Below are 23,185 nucleotides of genomic sequence, written 5' to 3' on the forward strand. Positions count from 1 at the left end.
GCTTTTGAATTTGGATTTGAGTAACGCGTCTGTTTAGATAAACTTGTTGAGACATGTTACTTTGTGTGATTTTAAAAAAAGAACGAGACGTGTCAACTGGTTTCAACATGATTTAGTCTAATACGTCAACATTTTTGTACGTTGCTATTCATTGTTATAACAGCATAATTGCTTTATTGGTAGACATCTATTATATTTTATACTGACAATGGATTTATTGTTTCCTATTATGCTTTTGAATTTGGGTTTTAGTAAAGAGAGCGTGTATTAGATGAACTTGTTGAGACATGATTTTAACGGTACTGTACCCTGGTCATAGTGACACGGTATAAAAGCCGAAGAGAAATGAGTTTGAGTAAGTATTACCGTCGTGGCAGTCCTCTGTATCAGAGCTCCTTGTATCTATTGCAGTATATAGAAATATAGTGTTAATTCAACAGTGAAGTGTTTAAGTGTTTATAGAAAGACCCAACAATGGATGTAAGTATGTATTTTATTACCGTAACTTACTTTGTTTTGTTTTCACTTGTGTTCTTTGTGTTTTAATTATCAAGTGTAGACAGTGTGTAAATTATTGTTTTATATTGTTTCAGTTCACTGAAAATACTTTCAAGAACTATTACTACCCGGATAATAATAAAGACGAATCAAGCGATGAAGAGGGTACGCTTGGTTTCAAAGTTAAACAAGCCATCGCAAAGAAACGTTCAGGAAACAATATCGATAGTTTCTTTGAACGACCTAAAAAGCAACCCAAAATTGTGAAACGGTCTTCGAATGTGAGCAAAAGTTCACCAGACGGTGTTGCAAACTTATCATCCGGACAAGACGACGAGGCGTATGCATCACATTTGATTAAAATCGAGATATATGATATGCAAACAATTAAAAACGTCCCACCCATGGAACACTGGAAGCATGCGGACTTCAGATTGAAATATTTTGCGTTGGAAGACGATTTGGAGCTACAAAATACGCGAAATATTATTTATAACATAACAAAGCAATTAGCTTCTAAGGACAGTAGTGTGAAATATTTTATAGATAATAAGAAACAGTGATAGTTATAATTATTAATGATAGTGTTAACGTATTTCTCATTTTTTACCTCTTAAGTACATTTTCCATGTAACAGATTATTTTTATTGTATCACATTACAACAAGTTTTAATTTAAACTTCTCACTTGTAAAGGTCACAGTCCCCACTCTTAGAAATCTTATATGTGTAGTCAACTATTTAAATGAAAGAAAGCACTGTATGATTTCTCATTTCATAATGGACTCTTTGAGCTGTGATGTCTACGATCTTGAACTTATCAGACTCTGTGAAGAAATAGAAGAAAATGAAGATTTATGCGAGGCTGCCCGTCTTGTGAGCCAACTTCATCGAGAGGCGTAAGTAAAAATATTCCTGTTCATACATGTTTATAACTCTTAATCGGTACCTGTTTAACAAAGGATGGGTCCCTAACTTGTTGTGACCTGAACTTATTGTTAGGATAAAGGTGGGGTGGGAGAGGACTGGTTATATAAGCGGGGTATCTCGAGTTCATATCATTCAGTGTTTTGGTGCCGTGCTTGTATTGTGATATCCTTTTCCATAATGGTGTTTACTTATTATCATATTGGCCTCACCTTACCTCGTGATAAGATTGAAGAATTAAATAAAGAATTTATTGTAGCATATTTTCATAGAAATATCAGAATGTGGTACATTTCAAACAAATTACCTCACACGTTACTGGAAGATTCTGATATTATACCGTATTATACACCATGTGATGGGCATATAAAAAATTTCAAGGGGAATACTGAGTCATCAGATGTGATTGATGGAGTTTTGATGATGCAGGCCTATTGTCAGCAGTGTCGAAAAGACTTACGTTAGTATATACAACCAACCATTTTAGTAATTATTTTTATTTTATCTCACATTAAGATATTTATGTTTTTTTTGTATTGTTATAGATCTTCTCAAATAGGACGGGGAGTAAAAAGGACAGCTGAATTTTTGGAGACTGAAGAATTCTTGTTGAAGAAAAACCGTCCAGCAGCTGCTGAACCTGTCGCATCAACATCATCCGAACCAGTTCCCGATGTCATTGTGAGTACAAATAATAATCATGAAATTGAATGTTCTGTGTGTAATAAGTTTGTCTCTAAAAGATATTTTAAAAATCATTTAAATAGTAATCTTCACAAAAATAATGTTTTAAGGGCTGACATTGAATGGGTTAATGTTCAGTTAATTGAAAATGCTTTTAAGAATAGGGTGGCCACTTACAGAATACTATTAAATGAAAATGTTCACCAACCATTTACTCCCGAATCTATTTTACTAGGAAATAAAGATAAAATCTTTGCATTATTGGATCGTTCCCTCACTGATCACCATGCTTTAAAAGTAAACTTTATTTTAAATGCGGATTTTACTCAAGAGACCAAACAAGTAAATAATACATTTGATTTCCAATTATGTAACAATGTAGTTGATATTAGTAGCAACAAAGATGAGATTTTCGAGTCAGTTGTTAAAGATATATTAACAAAATTATTTAACTTTGAGAGAAAAGATAGTGGATGGAGTTTAGTAAAATTTAACTATCTAGATGTCAATGTAAACAAATTTAATCCATTGCGTGGTTCTTCCTTTATCGAATTACCACGTGATATTCAGAACAGAAAGGCAGTTATTAATGTAAAAAATAGTGATCATGAATGTTTTAAATGGGCTGTATTGTCAGGCTTGTATCCACCTACAAGTCATCGTTCAAACACAACGAAATCGTATATAGCGCATAAAAATAAATTAAATTTTGGAAATTTAACTTTCCCACTTAAAGTTGGAGATATTCAGAAATTTGAAAAAATGAATGATATAAGTATAAACGTTTTTGGTCTTGAATACAATTCGAAAAGTAAAATACATGACGTAGTAGGCCCATTACACTTAACAAAGTGCAAAAAAGCTACCCACTTGAACTTATTGTACATATCCAAAGACAGTAAGGGGCATTATTGCTATATCAAAAATTTATCTAGGTTAGTATCTAAACAATTATCAAATACACAGCATGCCGCACATATTTGTGATGGTTGTTTGTCGAAATTTACAACTCGCGACAATTTAATGAATCATCAAAGAAACGATTGTTTCCATGTTTGTACACATTTACCTTCAGAACAGGATAAAAAGAAAAACTGGTTCAATGAAAACGTTTCCTCCAATATACTTACTTTCGATAATTATGAACGTAAATTAAGGGTACCTTTTGTTATTTATGCTGATTTCGAGGCCTTTCTAAACCCGATTCAAACAGGTAAAATTAATCCTACTACATCCTCAACAACAAATGTACAAAAACATGAGGTATATAGTTTTGGATACTACATTAAATGTTCTTATAATGATAAATTATCAGTGTACAGAACATATAAAGGCAAAAATTGCACCCAGGAATTTATGAAGTATATGGAACAAGACTTAAAGGCCATTTGTAGGAGAAATACTTTTGTAAAAACTCCATTGCCTTTATCTAACGCAAATAATGTGCATATTTCTCAGAGTAGTACATGTTATATTTGTGATAAAAATTTAAACGAGGATTCAGTCATTTCCTATAATTACCATACCGGTCTTTATGAAGGAGTGGCACATAAATTTTGTTCTGAAAAATATAGGGCACCTAATTTTGTACCTGTATTTTTCCATAATTTGTGTAACTATGATAGTCATTTTATAGTGCATGGGCTTGGTTTGGTGGAAGGCGACATTGAACTGATTCCAGAGAACAAAGAGAAATACATTTCATTTTCTAAGAGCTTGCAAATAAATAATCGCACAGTTAAATTGAGATTTGTTGATTCACTTAAATTTATGTCCAGTAGTCTTGACAAATTGGCAAAAAACTTGTTGCCTGAACAATTTCATGAATTAAAATTGAATTTTTCATGCGAGGAGGATTTTAAACGCTTATTACGAAAGGGTGTATATCCCTATGAACACATGTCATCATACGATTCTTTAAACTTAACAGCTCTTCCCTCTAAAGATGATTTCTTTAGTTCCTTGTCTGATAGTCACATCTCAGAGGAGGATTATGATCACGCAAAAGATGTTTGGTCTCATTTTCAATGCAAAAATATGGGTGATTATTCTGATTTATATTTAAAAACTGATGTTTTATTACTAACTGATATATTTGAAAATTTTAGAAACCTTTGTCTTAAGACGTATGGATTAGACCCCGCTCATTATTATACTGCTCCGGGATTAAGTTGGGATGCAATGTTAAGAACTACAAAAATAAAACTAGAACTCCTAACTGATATCGATAAAATAGCTTTTATAGCGAAAAATATTCGAGGTGGCATATCACAATGTAGTAATAGATATGCGAAGGCTAATAATATTTTTTTGTCAGATTATAATCAAAATATCCCATCGTCATTTCTTATGTACTTTGATGCAAATAACCTTTACGGGTGGGCTATGTCTCAATGTCTTCCTACCGGTAAATTTGAATGGGTAAATACAGATACTGACTTTAATATATCTGATGACGCTGAACATGGTTTAATTTTAGAAGTTGATCTCGAATACCCTAACGAGTTGCATGACTCTCATTCAGATTTACCATTCTGTCCTGAAAACGTTTGTTTGGGTAATTCCAAAGAAAAAAAATTAATTACTAATTTAAATAAAAAAACGAATTATGTCATTCACTATAGAAATCTAAAACAGTGTTTAAAAAATGGTTTGAAATTGAGTAAAATCCATCGCATTCTTAAATTTCAGCAGTCTATGTGGTTAAAAAGTTACATAGATTTGAACACCCACATGCGATCACAGGCATCATCTGATTTTGAAAAAGATTTCTTTAAACTAATGAATAATTCAGTGTTCGGTAAGACCATGGAAAATGTTGCAAAACGTGTAAATGTCAAATTATTAAATAACTGGGAAAATCGAGGAAAAACGCAGGGGGTTCAATCTTTGATAGCGAAACCTGAGTTCCATAGTTTATCCATATTCTCTGAGAATTTAGTAGCCGTTCAGTTGAATAAAACTAGAATATTTTATAATAAACCGATTTATTTGGGATTTTGCGTATTAGATATATCAAAAACTTTGATGTATGACTTTCACTACAGCTACATGAAAACCAAATATCCAGACAATCTTAAGCTTCTTTATACAGATACTGATAGCTTAGTATATCAAATTTTCACGGAAAATTATTACGCAGATATAAAATCAGACCTTAATTTATATTTTGATACATCTGACTATCCTCCTAACAATAAATATGATTTGCCGTTAATAAATAAAAAGCGATTAGGGTTTTTCAAAGATGAAAATAATGGTAGAATTTTAAAAGAATTCGTAGGTCTGAGGTCTAAAATGTATACCTTAGATGTTGGAAAATATGACGAGAATGATGAGAAAAGTGAAAAATACGGTGTTTTATCAAAAGCCAAAGGAGTCAATAAATGTGTTACAAAAAAATTTACTCTTGACAATTACAAAACGTGTTTATTTAATAAAAATTTGCAACGCGCTCAAATGCTAAGATTTAAGTCTATAAAACATATAATATTCACTCAAAAAATAAATAAAATATCATTATCGCATGAAGATACAAAACGATACTTATTAGAAAACTCTTCTGACACTCTTGCGTGGGGTCATTATAAAATACCGCAATAATTAAAAAGTTTCAAAGTTGAAATTTAATCACACAGAACATTCGAATTCCAAATTATTGTTTGTACATTGTATATTTTTAAGATATTACTTGTAAACATGTAAACAAAAATGTATGAATTTTATTTTATTGTATCTTTTAAGGTAATTTTGTAAATAAGAAACAAAAAAAATTGATGTTAAAAGTGTGATCATATATAATAAATTATTTTTTTACGTAATCCTTTTGTTTTTTTCTACTATATCTGAGTTGTTTAAATAGTAATCGTCTTGCTGAATATTACCATTTAAAGTCCATCCGTTAACATATCAACACTCACCCACACACAAACACACACATACACATAGATTACGATATTTAATAATGATTCACTTTTATCATCCTTTCACCACCATTGTCGCAGGTCCTAGTGGCTGTGGTAAAACTCAATTTGTCACAAACTTTTTGAATAACTCCAAAGAGATATGTAATGTTGAATTTGATGAAATTATTTGGTGTTATGATGAAATGCAACCTCTCTACAATCTGGAAAATGTAAATTATAGTCAAGGAATACCAGATTTTTCAATTTTTGATGGGAAGAAACCTAAACTTCTTATTATAGATGATTTGATGAGAGAATCAGATGGACGAATCGTTGACATTTTTACGAAAGGTAGTCATCATAGAAACTTAAGTGTTTTTTATATTACACAAAACATATTTCATCAAGGTCGAGGTCAACGTGATATTTCATTGAATACAAGCTACATTGTATTTTTTAAAAATCCCAGGGATAAAACTCAAATACGCTACCTGTCACGACAAGTTTACCCAGAAAACTCAAAGTTTGTGGACGAAGCCTACAAAGATGCTACAAAGGATGCTCATGGTTACCTCATGATTGACCTGAAACAAAATACAAATGACATATGCCGTTTCAAAACAAAAATATTTCCGTTCGATGGGCATTGCACAGTGTATGTACCTAAAAAGGGGTTTAAATATGATAAAAATCAGCATATTTTAGTCAGTTCTACATGATGCATGCAAGAGTAAACACATATAAACATTTACTTGAAGCATTGCAGTTGCTTAAACCCAAATATCGTACTGCGTTACTTAAATCTTGTGACGATGAAGAGATCAACATTATTTGTGAGTGTATTTATAACGTCCTAAATGGGAAAATTCCATTAGAAAAAAAAGAAAAGACGAAACTAAAAAAATATAAAGATATTTTAAGAAAATTAGTTTCGAAAGGGAAACATAAAATAAGAAAAACTGTTATAGTTCAAAAAGGAGGTGCATTTCTACCTATTATTTTAGGTGCAGTTTTAAGTGCTTTAGTGAACTCTTTATCATAAACAAAATGGAAAACACAAAAAAAATGTTATTAGTAGAATCAGATTTTATTGAAAGACTGAAACGGAATGAGAGTCCACCCGAAAATTCCTCATCTCGGCTAGATGGAGAGATGCAAAAGATCCTTAAAAGTAAAATGAATGATCGCGAAAAGTGGACGTTATATTCTCAAGCATTACAAAGATTTCTACATTTTATTGAAACAGATCGAAAACCGTTTAGAATACCCATCGTGATGGAGGGACTAGATCAAGTCGTCAACGAAAGTAATGATATTATAAAAAGAAAAGTGAACAAAAAGGAGGAGAATGAAAATAATGAGTCAGTTACAGATAATGTAACTGAAGCAGCAACACCGTCATCGTTTAATACACCACCTGGTGAAATAAATCAAGAACTAATGCCAATTAGTCCATCAAAAATTATAAACATATTACCTAAATCTTATGAAAAAAAAGCTCGAACGTTGTTAGATTACATTGTTTCAAGTAAACCGAAAATTTGGTGGAAACAGACTGGTGAAGTTGTTATAAATAACCAAACCATTCAAAATAGTAATATTACTGATTTGGTAAGCGACACCGTTAGATGTCTTAAACGTCCTAAGCCAATTGGATGGGAAGTGTTTGCTTTACTTTTAAAAGATATCGAAGTGCCTAGGTCATGCATAGGTAATCCTACTAATTTAGCATTTATTAATGGTACTCCTTTGATTGAACCCTTTACCCCCTCCACATCTGTGAAGACGAGAGCCTCAACAGATAAAGATAATAATACTTCTACACCTCTTGCTACACGGGAGCAAAAGCGATCCGGAAAGAAAATAGAGTGGGAAAGATGGAGTCCTTATTAGACATTAACAGAATCTACTATGATGTCTCTAATCCAGCTGGCTATAGCAGTTTAAATAATTTATCAAAGGAAATGAAAGGTCAAATGAACAAAGAGGAAGTGAAAAAATGGTTACAATCTCAAGATACGTACACGCTGCATAAACCTACTCATAGACGATTTACTAGAAATAAATACATTCTCTCGAACTTTAATGAACTTTGGCAAGCCGATTTAAGTGATATGAGTACTTATAGTCAATATAATGATGGGTACAAATATATTCTTTGTGTTATTGATGTATTCAGTAAATATGCTTTTGCAAGAGCCATGAAGAAGAAGGATTCAGCAACTGTTAAACAATGTTTTGAAAGCATATTTACTGAAGCCAACTCTGTTCCCCGTCACATCCAATCTGATAAAGGTACAGAATTTGTTTCAAAGGCGGTTAGAGATTACTTTAAGAGCAAAAATATTAATTATTATACCACTAATAACCCCGACATTAAAGCAAGTATAGTAGAAAGGTTTCAAAGAACACTTAAAATGAAAATGTGGCGTTACTTCACTCATAAGAATACATATAACTACACAAATATATTACAAGATCTTTTACATTCTTACAACCATAGCTATCATTCTAGCATTAAAATGCGTCCAGTTGATGTTAGCTCTAATAATATTATGACTGTTTGGTGTAATTTATATGATCGCAAAAAAGATAGGCAAATTTCATCAGAAACTAAAAAACTAAATGTAGGTGATCATGTTAGAATCACTAAATATAAGCATGTGTTTCAAAAAGGTTATGAAAGTAATTGGAGTGATGAAATATTTATTATTGATTCGATTATTAACAGATCGCCACGAGTTGTTTATACAATAAAGGATTTAGAAGGTGAACCCATCATTGGTACATTTTATTCTAAAGAATTACAAAAGGTAACTTACCTCCCCTCCAACGAGTATAAAATTGATAAAATAATACGCTCGCGTCGAGTTGCTGGCAGAAAGGAAATACTAGTTAAGTGGCAAGGTTATCCTAATAAATTTAATTCTTGGATACCTGAATCAAATTTAAAGAAAATATGAGTGAAAATAGTTTTTATCTAACTTTGTTAAGTAATATTTCATCAGATTACTACACGGATAACACGACTGCACATTTCTTAACTAAATTACCAAAGACCATTAAATTGGATGGAGAATGGGTAGTTGGGTTGGTGGAATTTCAATACCCTTGTTCCATGTATAATGTTCAAGAGCACGAAAACATCATTTATTTAAAGAAAACGGTGGTATCACCCACCGACAAAACTACAAAAATAGTGGATATAAAAACTCATATACCAGCCACTACATATGATAATATAGATCATTTTCTTCAAGCGTTTAATGAAAACCCACAGTTAAAAAATAACGTAAAATTTCGATATGATGGATTAACAAAACTGGTTGGAATAGCAACAACAAATAAAGAAATAACATCTATCATAACAACTCCGATACTAAGTCTGCAATTGGGTTTTAAACCGAGAACAAATTTAAAACAAAATACATTAGGAAAAAACCCCGCAAATTTATATTTAGGTTTACCATCTCAAATATTTGTTTATACTGATATAATACATCCACAAGTAGTCGGAGATGTTATTACTTCATTACTCAGAATAATACCTTTAGATCCAACTAAGTTCATTTATGGAGCTTATAAAACTCACATCTTCTCACCCGCTCATTATGTACCAGTTTTACGAAGAGAGTTCGATACAATTGAAATAGATATAAGAACAACGACTGGTGTCAGAGTACCATTTCAATTTGGATCTTCTTGCGTGAAGCTACACTTTCAACGAGTAAAATGATTTACAACAGATCGTCAGTCTCTTGTCCTTACGAACATTATTATACACACCAAGCCGGCTCTGGGATAGGTATTGTCTATAAGGGAGTTCCATACCAACGAGGACATGGTATAGGCAGTTTTTTGGGTGGACTATTTAGATCAGTGCTCCCTTTGTTATCTAGCGGTTTAAAAACCATTGGAAAAGAAACCTTAGGGGCAGGGGTTGGTCTGTTATCTGATATGGTAAATTCTCGTCCTATGGATAGTTCCATTCGATCACGATTTAAGGAAGCGAGCGCTAACCTAAAAAGAAAGGCTGATGAAAAAATTGATTCTCTCATGTCAGGATCTGGGTATAAAATGTCGAATAAAAGAAGAGAACCGCTCATTACTCGAAAAGCATCGCGACGAAGAGGAAGTAAAAATAATAATAAAAATAACGATATATTTTCAAGTTAAATAATGTCATTTCTACACAGTCATTCATGTGAATGTGCAAAATCAGAATTAGATATATTTGCCCTTCCATCAACTCAAACAAGTATTGAAAGCGGACATTGGATTCATTACAAACCAATTTCATCTTTAAGTGATGATGGTCCCATTGAATTTCAAGTACCTGGATCAGGAGATGACTACATTGATCTATCACACACAATGTTACATATTACTGCTAAAGTGTTGAATCAAGATGGGACAAAATTAAAAGCAGATGCCGGTGTTGGACCCACCAATAACTGGCTACATTCCCTTTTCAACCAACTTGATGTATATTTAAATCAAAAACTCATATCACCCCCAAACAATACATATGCTTATCGTGCTTATATGGAAAATCTTCTCAACTATGGACCGGCAGCCAAAAAAACCCATCTTACTTGTGGGTTATGGTATGAGGATACCCCAGATTTTATGGATACCGTTGACGCCAACAACAAAGGATTTCAGAAAAGACTAGAATTTATCAAAGAGAGTAAGCAAGTGGAAATGATTGGACATTTGCATGGCGATATATTTAACCAAGAGAAATTCTTGATAAATGGCGTTGAATTGCGTATTAAGTTAGTCCGATCAAAAGAATCGTTTAATTTAATTTGTCATCAAGATAAAAAATATAAAGTACAAATAACAGATGCTAGTCTCATTGTTAGAAGAACAAAAATCAATCCTAGCGTTTTGTTAGCCCATCAAAAAGTATTGGCAACAACGACTGCGAAGTACCCCATTACGAGAGCAGAAGTTAAGGTTCTCACAATACCATCAGGGGTCCAGGGTAAAACATTGGATAATATATTTCTCGGACAAATTCCTAAACGGTGTATTATTGGATTTGTATCAAATTCAGGTTTTAATGGAAATTTAGCATTGAATCCATTTAATTTTCAAAACTATAATATGAATTCATTTAGTTTGTTTGTAGATGGTCATGAAATTCCTTCTAAAACATTACAACCGTCATTTAGTTCTGGTTTAATAGCGGCGGCATATCACACCTTATTTTCCGGAACTGGTATTCATTTTCACAACGAAGGTAATGGAATAAGTAGAACAGATTATGGTGGAGGTTATTGTTTGTTATGTTTTGATTTAACCCCAGATTTATCTGCTAGTTCAACTTCACATTGGAATCTTGTTAGACATGGAAGTGTTCGGATAGAAGTACGCTTTGATTCGGCTCTAACTAGCACCATTAATTTTATCGTTTATGCAGAATTTGATAACATTATTGAAATAAACAAAAACCGTGATGTATCTGTAGATTATAATAGTTGATAAACATAATTATATAAATACAATGTTTTCTTTCGTTTACTTTATTTTATTGTAGTCATTGTTTGCAGCATCATCAAGACATAAATTGTTATTAATTAAGTAATTATGGATACTAATGAGATACAATTTTGTATGAAGAAATTAAACCCACTGTTTGAAACAAATGTTTTTGCTGCCAACAAAATACCTATTTGGGTCGATCTACCTGTCTTTATTGTTAGTAATTTGGACCCTGACACGAAACCAGGCTCCCACTGGGTTGCCATACACATTGATGTTACTGGTATAGGAGAATATTTTGATTCCTTCGGAAGGAAGCCTTCAGGTTACCATAACTTATTTTTGAAAAGAAACACCAGACAGTGGTTTTATAACAATAAACCTCTTCAAAACCATTTTACTGCAGTTTGTGGTGAATATTGTTTAGTTTATTTGTATTTTAAATATCATGGAAAAACTATGAAAGATATGCTAAGTTTGTTTTCTGATAATTCTGTATGTAATGACCTTATATTAAGGAATATGTTTAAAACATTTTTTGTGAAATAAAATAATACTTGTACTTAAATAAGATTTTTTATTTTTTCATATAATACAAAGACCTTTCTAAACTATACATTTTTTTTAAATTTTATTATTTACAAAATATTTCTTAACATCCTTGTTACTTAAAAACGAGACGACACAAAAAAAAATCTGTTACATGGAAAATGTACTTAAGAGGTAAAAAATGAGAAATACGTTAACACTATCATTAATAATTATAACTATCACTGTTTCTTATTATCTATAAAATATTTCACACTACTGTCCTTAGAAGCTAATTGCTTTGTTATGTTATAAATAATATTTCGCGTATTTTGTAGCTCCAAATCGTCTTCCAACGCAAAATATTTCAATCTGAAGTCCGCATGCTTCCAGTGTTCCATGGGTGGGACGTTTTTAATTGTTTGCATATCATATATCTCGATTTTAATCAAATGTGATGCATACGCCCCGTCGTCTTGTCCGGATGATAAGTTTGCAACACCGTCTGGTGAACTTTTGCTCACATTCGAAGACCGTTTCACAATTTTGGGTTGCTTTTTAGGTCGTTCAAAGAAACTATCGATATTGTTTCCTGAACGTTTCTTTGCGATGGCTTGTTTAACTTTGAAACCAAGCGTACCCTCTTCATCGCTTGATTCGTCTTTATTATTATCCGGGTAGTAATAGTTCTTGAAAGTATTTTCAGTGAACTGAAACAATATAAAACAATAATTTACACACTGTCTACACTTGATAATTAAAACACAAAGAACACAAGTGAAAACAAAACAAAGTAAGTTACGGTAATAAAAGACATACTTACATCCATTGTTGGGTCTTTCTATAAACACTTAAACACTTCACTGTTGAATTAACACTATATTTCTATATACTGCAATAGATACAAGGAGCTCTGATACAGAGGACTGCCACGACGGTAATACTTACTCAAACTCATTTCTCTTCGGCTTTTATACCGTGTCACTATGACCAGGGTACAGTACCGTTAAAATCATGTCTCAACAAGTTCATCTAATACACGCTCTCTTTACTAAAACCCAAATTCAAAAGCATAATAGGAAACAATAAATCCATTGTCAGTATAAAATATAATAGATGTCTACCAATAAAGCAATTATGCTGTTATAACAATGAATAGCAACGTACAAAAATGTTGACGTATTAGACTAAATCATGTTGAAACCAGTTGACACGTCTCGTTCTTTTTTTAAAATCACACAAAGTAACATGTCTCAACAAGTTTATCTAAACAGACGCGTTACTCAAATCCAAATTCAAAAGCATAATATGAAACAATAAATTCATTGTCAGTATAAAATATAATAGATGTCTACCAATAAAGCAGTTATGCTGTTATAACAATGAATAGCAACGCACAAGAAATGTTGATGTGTTAGACTAAATCATGTTGAAACCAGTTGACACGTCTCGTTCTTTTTTTAAATCACTCAAAGTAACATGTCTCAACAAGTTCATCTAAACAGACGTTCTCTTTACTCAAACCAAAATTATAAAAAAATATGTATAGGAAACAATAAACCCATTGTCAGCATAAAATATAATAGACATCTATCAATAAAGCAATTAAGCTGTTATAACAATGAAAACAAGTGCACAAGAAATACCTCACACGCCTCGTTATTTTTTTAAATAATAGAAAGAAACAAGTAACTACGAGTTTACTTTATATCGGAAGACTAGGTGAAAGCAGGTCAGTTTGAAATGAGAAGGTTTTCGAAGAATAAGTTAGGTTTGGTAAAAGGTTAAGGCTAGTTTAGACTGCCAAAGTCTAAATAGTGTAAATTCTACGTCAGAAGAAGGTTAGAACTGTATTCCTTATAAATCGAAATAGCTGCAAGAGGTAATAAGATAATGCGGGTTATTAGAGTTGATAGTTAGAGTACCTATGCATCACAAATAAGTACCTATCGCTAATACCTATTGCAAATAGGTATTGCTAATACATATTGCAAAATACCTATCTCTAATACCTATCACAAACACCTACTGTATACACACATAAAGAAGGCATGAATGGAGACGTCGGTGGGTTAAGGAAAGGGTCCAGGCAGGTAGTATGCTCGGTAACACAATAGCGCGCCCGAGTCGAGATCGAACAATAGAAAAGGGTCGATGAGCCTATTGTTACCGTGGTGAACAAGGTGTATTGTTTAAGTAGCGTATTTCGTAAGTCCCTGAAGGAGGCGCCGGGCACTGCTGGGACCTAGCGCAATCAATTCAAATGGGGGGCTATTTGTTTTTTTTTTTTTTTTTTTTTTTTTTTTTTTTTTTTTTTTTTTTTTTTTTTTTTTTTTTTTTTTTTTTTTTTGGTTCAGCATGGGCGGTGGCTCGGCCCTGGGGTCAGGATCGGGGACCACTGAGAGGCGGGGCCAGAAACGGCGAATACTTTCTACTGATGTCGGTGACAGAGTAGAAGCAAACAATATGGATGTGAGCGAAGCGTTCCATTTAACTTTGCCTCATGTACATTAGGAAGCATTAAGGAATTACTTTCCCTTCAATTTTTCACTCCGCCTGTCCTTTTGATGTATGAGCGACTGTGATAATGAAATAATACGACCTCTATCTCGAGTCTTGAGAGGTATGTAAGAAGGTACTTAATAAAAGGTTTTTACTATAAATCATTTATAAACAGCTGTATGCTACTAATAGCAGACAATAGGGAAATGAAAATTAGGGAAAACTATAACTTTAGATCAATTATATTGGATTGGGTTGGATGTTTTTTTATAATGACTTGACATTGTTTAAAATTAACTGTAATAGGAAGTAAAAAATATCATGAAATTCGGGCTCTTAAATACTACCTCGGGGAAATTCAAATAACAACGTAAGTACCCACATAAAAAAAACAATTTTGTGTACAGTAATTAAAATAAGTATAATAAGTAATTAAAACCTATCTTGCCTATACAGTATTTCCAATCAAAGCTTTACATCTAGGGAATGCAAATCGGTTATTTTTTGTATGGAAATAACCGCGGTTTCGGTTAATAACCGATTATTTCCATACAAAAAATAACCGAAAATAACCGATTTGTCATCCATGTAAATTAAGACGATCTTCGTCTCAAGAGTGTACAATAGTAGTCCATAATTCGCATTGTTGTAGATTTTGACCAACTACTTGGTTTTTCATGGGCGGTCATATCATAACAAACAAATAACTTATCCTTATTTAATCAAAAATCGCATTAAACCATAAAATATCTCAATGTTTACATTTATGCAACATCCTGGTTATACAGAGCCGTGCTCGCTCCAATAACTTCATCGGAAACTTAATCCAGGGTAAGACAAACAGATAAACAAGTGGCAAGCTTCCTGCAGTCGTGGCTTAACTGGAACGAGCCGGTTCAAGCCGGATACGATTCCAATTAGAAGGTTGGCAAGCTTGCTGGAGCGAGTAGCTCGTGGCTGAACAGTGTCGTTTTAATCAATGGGGTAGTACAAATCTAGATAGCTTCGAGAGTTTAATGTACGTGAGCCATACTGAAAGTTTTTGGATTCTGATATATGAGACGACTTACTTTAGTGGCCTCTTCCAGGAATTCTCAGTATGCCCTTGTGTAATTTCATAGCGTATTATACCTCAGCTTTATTATATGTATATATAAGTAGTCATCTTGACTATAAAAACAGGGATGTAAGAAGATTTTTACGCGTTTATGGAATGCGTCAAACGCCATACTTTTGTGCAGATTGAATGTGCAAAAACTACCTCGTCTAGCATGTATATATACGTCACGTATGACGGAAACGCTCACTCCTAATGTTGGGGGAAAATGGCGCGGATGGCCATGGGGCGAGTTGAAGATCTAACACTCGCACTTGCTAGAAATGCTCTGCTGCGGGGTTAGATCTATAGCGCTCATCCGTTAGAGCATAGCTTGTTATCTTACCCACGATATTGAGAAAGACTGCATGCCCAATGGGTGGCGTGGTGGATATCTGGCACTCGTACTGGCCGGAGTCGCGTCGCTGTGGGGAGCGGATGCGCAGCGCCCACTCCTCGGAGCGCGGCTTGTGCTGCGCCTCGAACCGCTGGTCCGATGTGTACGTGTAGCGCCCCACCGTCAGCAGGTGGATGTCACGGTGACGCACCCATGATACCTTTACCAAAAATAGATCATAAATAATACTAAAATGAAAATAGTTTTAGTATAAAATAATTACAACTATAGGTAATGTAATTTTTAAACAGTGAATGTGTTTTTGTTAATATACGAGTATACATATTTTATGACAGATCTACCTACGGGGCATAATAACAGCACCAGAAATCCTCCGTAATGAGGATATAGCGAGAAGTGCCAGAATGTCATTATTTTCTTCGTTACCTACATTTTTCAAACTAATATCTACTACTATTGAATTACAAGGTAACATTAAGGTAATACTCGTATACTATTGCAGCATTATGTGCAGAATTGCTGTAGCTAAAATTATCCAGGACGATATTTATTTCGATATTTCCTGCAGCTATGCAGTCGGAAGATGTTACTGTCAATTTTCATGATAAATTGCATTGTCGTAACTGTCGCATGGTTGTAGTGATTATAACGTTGAGTTCATCACTCATTCTATTAAGAAAATTGACAGTGATGTTAAAGGTGACAGTCCATTTCCAACGACAGCCTGCACTACTGTTAATTTTACTATGGAAATTGACAACAACAGCGACGCGTTCAGTACCAGTAGTGCAGCTGCGGTCAGAAATGGAATGTTACAATAACACTGCACCAGTAACGCCGCAATGGTGACGCTGTTGCAGTCGCAATCTGGATGTAAATGAGAATATCTGAATGGTAGGTAGCCACCTACCATTGCATTGTGGAGAAATGTGTGGCTACCCAAACTTTATGCTATTATATCAAAGCTACTGAAATCGATATTTTGAGCATATTTCATTGAAATAGTTCCAGCAGAGGTATAACGTTTTGGTGCATAGGAACCGGAGATTGAACTGTTTCGCTTCAAACGTTTTCACACTTGGATTTGGAGCAAAAAGTTTGAGCAATTAAAACTTCCGAGCGAGCGCCCGGCATTTTTGTCACAGAAAAATGGAAGTTGTGATATATTTGAAGGGTTAGGCTATTTTTCAAATGTCCTTTTAGTCTTGTCGAGCTATGGTAAAACAAAGGTTGGACAAAGTCCATTTTTTTAAATCAAATCTTAGAAAAGTTTGCATTTCTTTATCAAGGAATCATTAACCAACTTCTACATATACAAAACGGAAGATAAAAATATTGTGTTGGTACTTGTATACCACGGTATCGTCTTGGGTCGTCCCATTCGTTTTTCGTCAAGTTCTTAAATTAGTCCTATTCTGCTTTCGTCACCCACTCTACATTCATCACAATCGTCGGTGGCTTTCAATGTAGAATGAGTGACGAAAGTAAAATAGGACTAATATAAGAATTTGACGAAAAACGAATGCGATGACCCAAGACGATACCTATACCACATAGATACAATAATCGTTCATCTTACTTCAATTATTGGGAGTAGTATGGAAAAAATAAAGTTTAATAAAAGGATAAGACTCAACAAACCAATCAAAATATTTTATGCCTAAAGACATAATAATGATACCATAGTTCAAGCAGAGGCTAGTAAATAGAAGACTATCTAATTAATACCCACGTACAACGCCACGAAAGTCGTCATTAAATATGGCGCTTAACTAATTTTATTTTCAACATTTTAACTAAATATTAGCGTATGAAAATTAAATAACAATAAAATACTTTAATTACGCTTTAGATTTACTTTTGTGCCTCAAAGTACCTTGCACGCACAAAGCTAAAATGAAAAAAAAATGCGGTGTTTTATAAGGTAGGTCTTCTATGTTTACTATACTCTGGTTTAAGTTACAATTACCGTCCGATTTTGCAAATTCTTCACTTTACAAAGAAGCGTGACAGGATGTCCCACCAGTCCGGTCACATTGTCGGGTGTACTTGGATCGAAGTACGGAGCCCCAGGAGCTTGCGGCCAATCTTCTAAGAACTCTGTTCGGAATCTTCGGGAAGATTCCGAAACTGTACTCTGGTCTCGAGGTTTGTTGTTACTGCTATCTTGACGGCAAACTGAAATCATTTTATCTGTTTATTATGGATACATGTTGTGTTGTTAACAGCAAAGCAGATAGATGTGCTTTGTGTGTGAAATTATGTTTTTATCGTATAATAGAGTGACTTTGAAATAAAAAATTACTTTCCGATTTAAAGCTATAATATCGATTTTTACGCAGATAGTTTTTGTAGGTACAAAGTATTACAAGTTACATGATTGTATGAATATAAATAAAAATAATGTTTTATGATAATTATGATCCACGTTACAAAGTTATCAAAGCTTAAACTATTTTTTCTTAAAATCACCCTGTTTTGAAATCCTTGAAATACTTAAAAGAAATCATAATAAGAAGCATTTGGTATAATTCGAAGTAAAATGTTTATCCTGCAAGACATTTTACTTTGACGCTACACATGCACACCCACACATCCACATTAGTAATTCATGATATTGCACCTAAACAGCAACATGGTAACAAATCTGCAATCTTTCTTTCAATCATTCTATTTATAAACTATATCCATTTTTAAAGCGTAACTAAATTAACATTTCAAATCGAGTAATTTACATGACAAGTTCATCAAAACTGGCGAGGCATTCGTACAAAACTTTGTAACAAAATTTACTTACGTGCAACTCGCTTTGTTCGTTAGATAAACGTTATCGTAAATTTCGAGTGATTGTAAATATTCTGGTCTACAATAAACAGAACAATAACTTTATTAATCTGGCAAACATAGCAAGCAATGCTGCATCATAGCAAGTATATGTAGGTATACAATATCATTTTTGTGTTTTGAGTTTAGATTTTTGACGGATGGTGGTTTAATTGAACCAAATTTAATATAAATTTTTAATAAGATAAAAGTAGGCAATAAACTGTAATATTACTAGTATTGTACAATAAGTAGGATTAAGCTATGTAACACGCCATCTGTGTTTCCATTTTAATTTCATTGATAACTTAGTTTAAATAAAATTGACTTCTCAACAACTTTATTCAAATTGCATTCAACTGGGCAAGTACCTATTACCAACAGATTGTTCAAGCAAAGTTGTGTTATACATTATTCACAATAGTTCAAGAACTCGTCGGGTATTGTTGTGAACCTTGCTCATGGAGATTTTATCAGCAATCAATACTAAAATTCTTAACTGTAAGTAATGAAACAGTCAAGTATTTATTCTTAAAGTTATAGCTAAAGTACTGCCAATGAAATATTTATCAAAAAATATGCCGTGTTTTTGAGAAAATGCGTGTAAAAAAGTTTCACCCCCAAATATTTCGTCAATCCAACTTTATTTGGAACGGTAATTAAACCATTAGAAATGGCATATTCCAAAAATAAATCCAGCATCAGTTTGTCTCAAAATAAAACTTTCAAAAAATATTATGACGTTACGGACCCGTTGATATATGGTACGACAAACGTAGGTACCTAGCTACGTTTGTCGAATTCTCATTGGGTCGTATTATTTAATAACCCCTCGTTATAGTACGCCAGTGGATCCAACGAAATATCCATCAATTAGATTTGTCTACAATCGTCCTACGCGTCAGCACAGAGTGGGAAATTAATGATGGAGAGCGATCAGATTAAAAATTAATCGCGTTATCTGCCTAAAGAGCAGCTCGAAGAAATGGAGTGGAAAATGAAACGCTCCCAGTAGAGACGTAAATCTTGATTGTCAGCCAAAGCTTGATTAAGTGTTAAAATTTAAATTATGATCCTCGCTTTGTCCTGTGGACGGACCGCTTTACAACACCGTTTTATGTCAACCTACGCGTTTTGCAAAATTTTATGCTTGACGTGATAAACCTCATGCTCCGTAGGACCATAATTCTGTTTATGTCTGACTGATCTTAATCTCTTTATTATGGATTATTTTAGGCTTTACCTGGGTTTACTCATTAGGTGTGGTATATATTTTTAGAAACGTATGTTTTGCGCTACGCATACGTACAATTATGTATATTGACCTTTGGAATTCCATTCATAACGTATTTATGCTAATGAAACGACAAAATGTTTAGCACGTACCTACGCAACAAAAGCCTGAAAAGAAAACGTAACAATAAAAAATGATTCGAAATATACCTATTTGCGTTCGGGGAATTCTATCGCGATTTCACTTAAACGATAAAATAGTAATTCCATTCATCCATCCAATTCCATCAATCGCATTCCATTTACACCATTCCGTCACCCTTTCACACTTACTCCGGCAACGATTCAGGTCAAGTGCGTGCAATCAAGCACCATAAAGCTCACAATAGCTTGCAAACACTTAACAATCTGTCAAGACACTCACCTATAATGTACGAGAGAAAATGGACTGTAAAGAGGTAGACAGCCGTGCTACGCGCCATCGTCGCTGCCTCCGAGCAAGGTCATTGATCCTGAAACAAAACTTCTTTTAACATCCCTTTTAAACGTAGCGCAAAAATGAATGGAAGTAATTTCCACAAGTCAACAACGCGACCGAGATTTTTACTGCCATCCTTGCCTTAAATAGTTGGTGATGAAAAGGTCGGATATTATACTGCCGCAAACAAATGCATGGCAAGGTTTAAGTTATGGTAACATTCCATTTCTAACCGCAGCTGCACTACCGGTACTGAACGCGTCGCTGTCATTGTCAATTTCCATAGTAAAATTGACAGTAGTGCAGCTGTCGTTGGAAATGGAATGTTACCCTTAACATTAACATTTTAAGCATTTGGTTTGAGATATTTATTGAATTCTTATAAAGACATCGTAAAATCATGCATGAATGTTAGAATATCCGCACATAGATACTCCATGAATATCCTACAGTCGACATACTCAACAACTCAACATATTACACAAAAAAATTAATAATGTTCCGGAGTTTCTTTTTTTTCTTATGGCAAATAAAAAATGCCATGGAAGTCATGGTAGGTATAAACGGATTCATGCAAATTTATAATTTCTAAAAGCCAAGCCCCTCAAATTAGATGAGGGGATCCTTGGATTTTATAACCATAAAAAGTTTTACGCGTATAACTTTGTAAAATATTACAGTTTAGTCGTAATATCACATACTCGTACGTAAATATATTGTGCACATATATTGCCAATTTTGATCATAATAATTTGCAGGACTATTATTATGAAGCCCTCCCGAAAGAAAACTATAGTGAACAATAAAAATTAATCTGAAGCAATATAAAGAGGCCGGTTCTGATTTCATAAATCTGTTATTAATATCATTAGGCATCTCACGCGCACCAATAAGTGTGAACAATGCCTATTCAGACGACTTTAATTGTGCGGATTGTATTTAGGTTTTGTTGTTATATTCAGGTGACCTGTAGGTATTTATGTTTTTTTTGGACACTTAAATTGTAATAGGTGTAAAATAGTAACATATTACTTATAAATATGGATTTTATTCAATTTCTAAACTATGTATGTATGTATGTATATGAAAATAAATTGCTTTGGTTTATTTGCCCATAAATATCATTAATGCCATTGTTTTTATTTGAATTAAATTTTTAAACAACTAAGTCCCAACATACTGATTTAAACTTTCACGATTATTAAACATTATCAAACTGCACAACGGGACTTAATCGCGTATTTAAGTTTTAAGATTTACCTCCGACGTTTCGAGGACGGCGTTGTCCTTGTGGTCTCGGAGTCTTCTTCACGGGGACAACGCCGTCCTCGAAACGTCGGAGGTAAATCTTAAAACTTAAATACGCGATTAAGTCCCGTTGTGCAGTTTGATAAGTCCCAACATGCTTAATTTTCAAACTTTTAAAATGAGCAAATAAAATAATGACTTTCATATCGCCCAAGTTCCAAAAACTCGGGTATTTTAATATTCAGATTAAAGTACGTTTCATCAAATACTGGGAATTGCCGAGGGGATTTATAATTTAAATATAGTTTGAAATCTTTATTTAAATAAATATAAAAGTTGTATAAAAACTTATAAACTAAAATTATCCTAAATTAATAAGAATAAAACCTAAACTACAATAAAAAATCGCCCCTCGGTAAGGTGCCGTGGACGCGGACGCTGTGCGAGGAAGCTGCCAGCCCTACGGTCCCCAGTTACGTCCACCAACCTCTTTGCTAACGAGCCGTTAAATTTCAAAGCACCGGGACCCCACGGGCCGAGTGTTTCTACACCAAAAGGGGTAAACTATATACTCTGCCCGATACGGTTGTACTTATTCCCTTTGATTCGCTCAGCCGCATCTGCAGCTGCACCCGGTGAGACAAGAGGTGCCATGAAGATGGGACGGGGCCAGTGTATCGACGCATGTAGCGTCCCACACCAACACCCAATATAATTAAAGTTTAAATTCTTTAAATCTTACGTGCAATTACGTGCCACTTTGCATAAATTGTAGTTACGTGCAATTTTGCGTAAACCATTGCCGAATTAAATATTCTTTTTAAGGGTCTGATGCTGGAAGTAAAGACGATGATATAGGATTATTATAGAAGTCACAAATGTACGTAATTTGAGTTTTAGTTATTACGTCGATTGTTGTGGCATTTTGAGAACTTGGTGTTTTGGCAAAAGAAAAGGCATTCTGACTTTGTTTTAGTAAATGGCTACCATAGCGAAACTTCGAAGGTACAAAGAAACCAAAGCAATTGTCTTACAATATCTAGTAAGTACCTGATGCTTATTAAATATTCATCAAAAACGTACTTAGTTGTTTATAAATTACAGTCCAACACTTTTATCAGTAGGTAAGTTTTCCTCAAAATAATTAAGGATTCACTATATTATATCCACATGTATAGTTTCGTCGGGTGACAAGCAAAAGTCACTAAGTACTATCAAAAAATTAAAGTATCAATGCACTTTATTAATCTTGTAACACGGTTTATTGTCCAATAATTTCAATGGTGTTAGTTGAGTGGTGACTGGTGGCTAGCTGAACGGTGACTTTTGCTTGTCACCCGACGGTTTAATCCTATTGGCATGGTAAGAAACTCTAAAAAAAGACCCATTTTGTTTGCAGGTATTGGCACTTAATCT

The 23,185-nt window shown here is 33.7% G+C and overlaps 2 protein-coding genes across 2 annotated transcripts in view; one reads left to right on the forward strand and one right to left on the reverse strand.

The window, feature by feature from the left end:
• LOC134664757 (carcinoembryonic antigen-related cell adhesion molecule 1-like) overlaps positions 1-23,185 on the reverse strand; it is a 39,663-nt gene that overhangs the window by 6,105 nt on the left and 10,373 nt on the right. Inside the window, exons 2-4 of the mRNA XM_063521505.1 lie at positions 20,468-20,555; positions 17,957-18,165; positions 15,976-16,186 (exon numbers count right to left, since the gene is read on the reverse strand). Coding sequence (XP_063377575.1) covers positions 15,976-16,186; positions 17,957-18,165; positions 20,468-20,525 — 478 coding nt within the window. The 5' untranslated portion in view covers positions 20,526-20,555. The remainder of the gene's footprint in view (positions 1-15,975; positions 16,187-17,956; positions 18,166-20,467; positions 20,556-23,185) is intronic.
• On the forward strand, positions 1,273-5,747 carry LOC134664750 (uncharacterized). The gene is made up of 2 exons (XM_063521496.1): positions 1,273-1,396; positions 1,970-5,747. The coding sequence occupies exons 1-2, from the start codon at positions 1,278-1,280 to the stop codon at positions 5,709-5,711; spliced, it is 3,861 nt and encodes a 1,286-aa protein (XP_063377566.1). The 5' UTR covers positions 1,273-1,277; the 3' UTR covers positions 5,712-5,747.

This window comes from Cydia fagiglandana, chromosome 1 (assembly GCF_963556715.1).
Source record: "Cydia fagiglandana chromosome 1, ilCydFagi1.1, whole genome shotgun sequence".
NCBI lineage: Eukaryota > Metazoa > Arthropoda > Insecta > Lepidoptera > Tortricidae > Cydia > Cydia fagiglandana.